General features: G+C 32.9%; 1 protein-coding gene and 1 long non-coding RNA gene across 3 annotated transcripts; both read left to right on the plus strand.

Moving 5' to 3' along the window:
* Positions 1–63: 63 nt before the first annotated feature.
* On the plus strand, positions 64–7876 carry LOC110441046. 2 transcript variants are annotated; one of them, XR_002461813.1, is made up of 4 exons: positions 64–487; positions 932–992; positions 6890–7004; positions 7606–7876. It is a non-coding gene; the product is annotated as an uncharacterized LOC110441046 (long non-coding RNA). The 2 variants fall into 2 exon arrangements; XR_002461814.1 differs by lacking the exons at positions 64–487; positions 932–992 and adding an exon at positions 3152–3190 and having other exon boundaries at positions 7606–7875.
* Positions 3389–6530, plus strand: LOC110441045. The gene has a single exon (XM_021484145.1). It carries the CDS (start codon positions 3566–3568, stop codon positions 6284–6286), a length of 2721 nt encoding a protein of 906 aa, XP_021339820.1. The 5' UTR covers positions 3389–3565; the 3' UTR covers positions 6287–6530.
* Positions 7877–7893: the final 17 nt, after the last annotated feature.

Genomic DNA, 7893 nt, shown 5'->3' on the forward strand with positions numbered 1-7893 from the left:
TTTGAGATCAGGGAGTTCTATATGAGGTAATTGACAAGATAGCTAGTTATCTCAGGACCGCAATTAATATTTACTAAAGAAATTGTTGTCCAATGTTTACCAGTAAATACTGGCATGGCTGGTAAGTTGACAGTATATTTACTGGTAATTAACATTGGACATAAACATTTTCAGTCAACATTGCTCAGAATAATTCCAACTGCCAGTTGCAGTAAAAATAATAATCTAAACATTTTATTTAGATCATAGATCATGAACAGGATTTTTTTTTTAATATTTTCGTTATGTAAAGTACAAGTATTAGTTCACAATTGGTAAAATATTATACAACATAATCCTCAAAAAGGAAGAGATACTTGACTTCGATTATATAGACATTGCAGCTGTCGCCAGGTCGCTACAAGGGGAGATAAAAGCGCGCATTTCCGGTATTGTCAGAATTCGCCATGTTGGTTTTTTCCGGTCCAGCACGGTGTGGTGTGATAAGGTAATTAATTATTTTTACATGTTTATATTTAGTGTCATGCAAAACGAGGTTACTGTCATTAAAGTGTGATGTATAAAGAACATTGTGAAGCAAAATGTTAAGGAAATAAATCAAACTTTAGCTATTTTTGCAGTTTATCAAAATTTAACGACAGAATGTGCGACGTGCTTTTGGTGATTAAAAGGTTATAATAGCTCTTGGTCGATAAAAGTCTTCACTTGAACTGAAAGCTCATATTTTAATATAATTGTGTTCGAAATATCAAGGTCATACATGCATCCGTTATCAACCGATGATTTTTTAACGGAAAATACACCATTAGTTACGTCCCTTTATAGTATAGTTAGTTTCATTAAAGTTTGTTTACCTTGGTCACGTTATCTTGCNTAAAATAAAACAACATTTCCTTTTAAACTGTAATAATGTGGGTTTTTTTACATTCAGTTCATGTGACAAACTGCACAGTTCCGATTTAATTTGAAGGCCACTTATTTTTCACTGAAAGGTAATTTTGCATGTGATAGCATATTAATAATAACATACTATTGCTGTATTATCCTATATATAACTTTTTCACGGTAGTGATGTAGCACATAGGCAAGGCTCTGTTTATGTTTGTTTCTAATGTAACCATGTGGTGTTGGGTCTAGTTGGTTGTATGGTTTTTTATTATTATAATTTTTGAACCAAGGAATAAAGAAACACCAGACAAGATCAGTGTCGTATCAGATGTTGTTTTTATTTATTGTTATGTTCGACTAGTGGTACAATTAAAACTGTTAAATGACATTAAAACATCATTATAAGATATCATTGAGTAGTAATGCTGTGAAATTGAATCCATTGTGATCAGGTTAAGTATATCATCAAGTTTGATAAACTATTGAGACAACGGCAGTATTTTATCAAAACTTAGCACGCATTGTAACACTAAACAGTTTGACTTCTTCTGATTATTTCCTTCTGTTATATTATAGCATAATCTTGTTGGTGACTGGAAATGGCGAGAACTGGTTTATGGATTCCTCCTTTCTTTACCAAACCATTTTCTTCTATATTTTCATCCATTTCTATTGATCCATATGGTAATTTATCATTTTCAGATGCAAAGGAGGGTCTGCTTTGCAGATGTGCCACAGGCATAAATGCAATAATTCTTGAAGATTTGTCTCTTTGCAATGAATTAACATTTTCGAATTCGGTTCCTTATACACTCAAACCAGACTCTTTTATTGATTGCCATCCGTGGCAATCACCTGACCCCCTCTCATTTTCATTTAGCATCTCTTTGAATTCTGGCATAATTCCCCCATCAATTATTAATTCTTTTCCTGGACTTACTGAAGGCCCATGCAGATCACATGCCACAACAGCATCAGTCCACACACTGAAGTCATCTGCTAATGCAGATAAGTCCATTCTCAATGGATTATGTTATTCATCAGAAGATGTTGATATTTGTCATTCAGATGAATCTGAATCATTTGAGAAGATGTATCCTTTGGGATCAGAAATGAACCCAATTGACATACCTTCATCTACTGATGATCATGATGATGATGAATCTACTGATGATCATGATCATGATGAATCTACTGATGATCATGATCATGATGAAACAGTCTTAGCAGACGATGACAGTGATGCGACAATATGTCCTTTTTGCAATGATCCAAACTGTCAACATAGGCCTTAATAAGTTCATCCATCCATTCATCTGTCCGTTCATCCATCTATCAGTAAGTCACTGTGTCTGTACATCAATCCATCTATCATACATCAATTATTCCTACATTTGTCCGTCTGTCCATTCATCTTTCCATCAGTCCATTCCTCCATCCATCCACCCATCAGTTAGTCAGTCAGTCAGTGTGTTCGTACCTCCATCTATCAATCAATCCATTCCTCCATCTGTCCATCCATCCGCCCGTCCACCTATCCATCCATATATGTACATGTAAATAAAGTTGAAGCTTCTGCTTTTTTATGTTTTTTGGATATTGTGATGTATTGTTCATTCCAACTCTATAATTTCTATCTATCTGGTATGGAGGAATCCATAAAACATTATCTTCAGCATAGAGGTAACATTATGATTATTTGCATAATAGCAAGTTTTTGGTGATGGAAATCCTCAACAGATTTTAACTAATGTTACTAATTTACCAGTGTATTTTAAGCCAAGGTAACATACAACTTTATTGTATTTTTGGGGCACCGCTTACTTAATTGTTAATGTCACCAAAAATAATCACATGCTTTTGTTAGTTTCCTTTTTTCCACACACAATTGTAAATGTCCATTCTGTTTATGTGTTAACAATTTTAAATCAGTGGTTAATATTATTATAAATTTTAACTGTACAAAGATAACTGGATCAGTAGTTCAATACTGTTGTTTTAAATGTTGAGCTGATGACTGCTGGGACATTTTAATAACTGAAGGTACTGATGCATCTGAAAATATCCACATTATTACTGATTACATTGTAACTAAACTTATCATATATATATTCTACTAATGAAAATAAATAATTTATTAGGCTGGCCATTCTTCTCCCTGCAATATAAATATGGAATGTAGTTATAGTAACAGTGTTGTCCTAACTTTACTGTATTTCAGATATCATCAAGTTTCAAGTTTCAAGTTTTATTTATTCACTCCGACACACTTACGTGTGTAACAAGAGGTCACATACATATAGTAAGTATGATACATGGCGTGTGATGTACACAATTACAACATTGTACATAGCATACTGGAACAGATTTATATGTAGTTGTTCTTGTAACTTTGTTTCTTGTACTCCTTTGATAAACATGTATGGTACCTGTATGGTAGTCAGCAGGTTTTAAATTAATTTCATCAAAGGTCATGGTCAAAGAGGTCAAACAGGTCAAATCATACTTTTCCCATAACTTCTTAGTGGATTAACATAGAAACTGTATCCATATATATATATATACTTCTCAATAACAAAATTTACACTGGGTAGACGTTTAATTGCATTGGCAATTGGCATCTAGTTTTAAGTTTATATTTATTCCTTTCAGCCAAGTTACAGGTATAATTATTAGCATGGCACAAAATTATGACACTTTAACCAACTCATTAATCTATGATGTTGTTAAAAGAACAAACGGGAAAAGGAAGGAAATTCATAGAATTTTATGTTCTTTAGCTGATATTGAACCTTATCAAGTCAATCAGTGTAGCCTGGCAAACAAAGCGAAATTAGTTGTTAAAGAAATCAAACGTCTCAAAAATGCAAGAAATGAATCCATATATCAAAATTACCTGGAGAAAAAGTTTATATTTCCTCCATTAAAAGAAAAACAAAATGGATCCATTCAACCAACAACTGAAACCAGTGCACAAAATCAAGCAATTTCAAATTTGCAGAAGACAAATATGACATTACAAAGGATGGTAGTCAATTTAAATATGCAGATTACAAAACTGAGGAGAAAGGTGAAAGAAGTGAATGTGGCATCCTTGAAATTAAAATTAAAGAGGCAGGAAAATGCTATATATAAACTGAAATCCAAAAACAGACACCTGGAAAAAGGCAAAAAAGAAGGCAAGCAGGACCCTTTACAGTTTGACAAAAGTAGTCAATGTAAATTAAATATGGATGATATGAAAACACTCCAAGAGAAAATTTTGTATTTAGAAAATGAAAATGTAACTTTACAAGATGAAAAAAGCAGTACAGATCGAGAGAGCCCAATGGACGAAGAGGTGTTTAGAATGAGAGAAAATACAAAGGGTTTACCCTATTCATCTAAATTACGATCTGTGTATTACAAATTTAGAAGTTGTGATGTTGGTATTAATCATATTTCATCATTGATAAAATCTGTATTAGACATAGTAGGTATTCATATACCATTAAAGGACTTTCCTGGAGAAAGTGTCATAGCAAGTTTTACTTCAGAGATGGGATTTATTGCAAGGGAGCAGCTATGTGAAAAATTAAGTGCCTCAGACTGTGTCACTATGCATAGAGATGCAACTACTAAAAAGGGAAAACATTTTTATGGTGTACAATTGTCAACTAAGGATGAAACTCTCACTGCAGGTATTCGAGAGGTTGTGGATGGAAAAGCTGCAACCTATATAGACTGTACAAATCAGATGTGTAGTGACATTGATTCCCATATGGAATCAGAGTCTTCAATGAATTATGTCACCAGCTATATGACAGACAGAAGTGCGACAGAAACTAAAGTGAACATTTTACTGAAGGATGTCAACAACAACAATGAAGTTCCATCTTTTAAATGTGCTGTGCATCCACTCCTTCAATTTTCAGATGTTTGTCTAAAAGAAATTAAAGAATTAGAAAAAAAGTTAGGAGTACATGAGAAATCTTATATTGGTTGTCAAAAAGGAGAGTCTGTTACTCAGTGCCTTCTAAGATTTGTTTCCAAACTTTTTTATAAAGATGGTTCTGGTGACCCACTAATGGCAGCACTATATTTAAAAGATCTAGGTATGAAAATTCCTATTTTGAATTTCAGAGGGAACCGCTTTAATGTTTTGTTTTATAATGCTGCAGGAACATTTTATCTTTCACAACATCTTCAAGACTATCTTGAATCTTCTAAATCCACACTAAATTTTGTACAAACATGTATCTTAGAAGGACTGAAAGATCCAATTTTGATGGACATATGCAAATGTTTAGGAATTTTATCCAAATTAATAACTGAGCCATATTGGAGAAAAGCTGGAGGGGAAGTAGCATCAGCCATTGAAATGGGCCCTGTTTATACCCGTCTAATAGAATGTTTAGGTATTGGTTGTGAAACCCCTTTAACTTTGCTCCATAACAACATACAGCTATTTCCGGGACCAAGTGTTGAACCTGATGATGTTTTGCAACTATTGTTTAACTCGCACGTGTCATCAAATGCTGTGACAATAATGACCAGTCTTTGCAAGGCAATGCGTGACAAAGCCCAACATTTGTTTAAGGACTTCCTGCCATCTGGGCCTTTCTTCTCCCCATCTGTGTCTGAAATAGCATCATTTTCTTCATGTCCTCCAAACAATATATGTGTAGAACGCCTCATGGGCAAACTGGACAGTAAATTAAAATTTGCACCCAATATGAATACAGATAATATAGAAAGTTCAGTCATGTACAAATCCAACAAGACCTCGGATTGGCTCAATGACAAACCAGAAATCGTGCAAAAGAAGATTATTTGCACTGCAAGAAAACATAAGACAGACATTTGTAGTAAAACAAAAGAAAGAAAACATCACCTAAAACAACAACAACTACAAATTATCAAAGAAAGAAAAGAAAGTGTATTAAAAAAGAGGAAGAAGGTTGATAAACAAAAAGAGGAGTTGATAGAAAACTTGGACACACTTGGACTGTGGGACAGTGATGACAAAATTGAAAATGGAATCAAGGAAATTAAAACTAACAAAGAACAGTTGTCACTTTTGAAAAAACAAATTGGAATGATAAGACAGTTATACAACATCGACCAAAAACACAAACATCTGTTACAATACAGTAAGAAGGGTAAAGCATTCTCTGTTGATCAAATAAAGCAAAATTTGAAAGAATTAATAAAAGTGAAAATAACAAAAAATGAAGTGCAATTAGTGGAACCAAATGTAGTTGGAAAGAAAATCAAACATATTTGGTCTGATGACAATGGCAACACAGTCTGGAATGGGAGGATTTTGAGCAATGACAATGGGGTTTTCAAGGTTAGATTCAACTTTGACCCAATGACCCATACACTGGCACTCCTTAGTAATACTTCGGCATGTTGATTAAAATATCTCCACAATTTAACTTTGAAGGACAACTTCTTTCCAGCGTTATGGTTTCGGTTGTTTATGCATGTTTATCATTCCAGCCAATCACTAAGACCTCAAACACAATTGTTGAAATCAATTGATATTTAATTTGAAAGATAGGACCTAGTACTGTCTGTGAATTTAAGTTTTGGTGTACGAATATTAGGTTGATCAATTATAGTTTGAAGTTAAAAAAAAAAATATGCATGTTTTTCATTTAACAAAATTATAAATGAATATAACATTAATATTTCACAAAACATGTTTTTATCAGCCAAGACTTAAGTGATGTTTCACATATATTCCCTTCACACCTTTAACTAAACAACTTAAAATATATATAACATCATTAAGGATATATATAACCACTATGATTGTGCATTATATATTATTAAAGTAAATGGCAATATAATAATTCAGTATCAGCAATTTATGAAAGGCACCTGAAATGTGATCAGATTATAATTTTCTTTGGGTACCGTATGCAGTTAATCTCATAATCATATTTTATTTAAGATTTCCGAATTTATGAAAAAGGAGTTGACATATACTTATACAATGTTGTATACTTTTCAGGTACATTATTGGTGTATTGAAGAAGAAGAAGAAGCAGCAGGGGCGGGGGATAAATTCATGTTAACTGGTGGGGAAATTAAGGCGGACATTGATGATGGCTCTTTAACTTTTGACGGTAAGTTGTCCTTGATTACCCTTTAATCAATTTACAATCCAGGTTTAACTAGAAAAACGTTGTTGATGGAACACCATCAAATGCTTCTAGCGTGGATGACTAGGCCCCTATGCCCAAAAATTCTCCTATCCCCCCACCCCGATGACCATATACTAAAATAAGTTGCTGTAAAATGTAGAGCTCATGATTATGTTTGATTGTGTCCCAAAGTTTGAAGTTCCTATCTAAAACGGTGTATGAAGGGGGTTAGACAGACAAAGAGTCGCTGGACACAATCACAGTATTCCTTCTTTTATTCCAAAGTACAGGAATAATAATAACTACCATTCAATTATATTATCAGTTCAAAGTAATATAGATTTATACATCTGAAATAAGAGACATATTGCTTGTGATATGACATTGTGTATGTTGTGAATGATTATTTTGAGCATTGATAACCCATGGTATAACATAAGAATATATTGTTATATGTTTAATTGTAAATAATGGTGAAAGGTGGATAATAGAAAAAAATAACCACCATGATTTTTAGCTGTGATTATAGGTGTGATTTGTGCATGTTTATTGATATTTTTTACTTTAATTATTTCTATTACAGACACATCATAAGGAACCTCCAGGATCAAAGACAAGTAGAGTAAAAGATATAAATTGTAATTATGTGTTCTGTTATTTTTGTTTCACATTTTAAGAACAGACTATAGAATAAGAGTTATTCCCCTTCCTTTATGAACATTAAATTTTTTTGTTGGTTTTAAATTGGGTTATTTCCCTTGGTGATCATAATCCACTGCCAGACCCATATATTCAAATGCAAATTAACAATGATCTACATTCAATGAATCAAAATATTTGTTACTTATCACATTTGGATACCTTTCCCATT

Source organism: Mizuhopecten yessoensis, unplaced genomic scaffold (genome assembly GCF_002113885.1).
Source record: "Mizuhopecten yessoensis strain PY_sf001 unplaced genomic scaffold, ASM211388v2 scaffold715169, whole genome shotgun sequence".
NCBI lineage: Eukaryota > Metazoa > Mollusca > Bivalvia > Pectinida > Pectinidae > Mizuhopecten > Mizuhopecten yessoensis.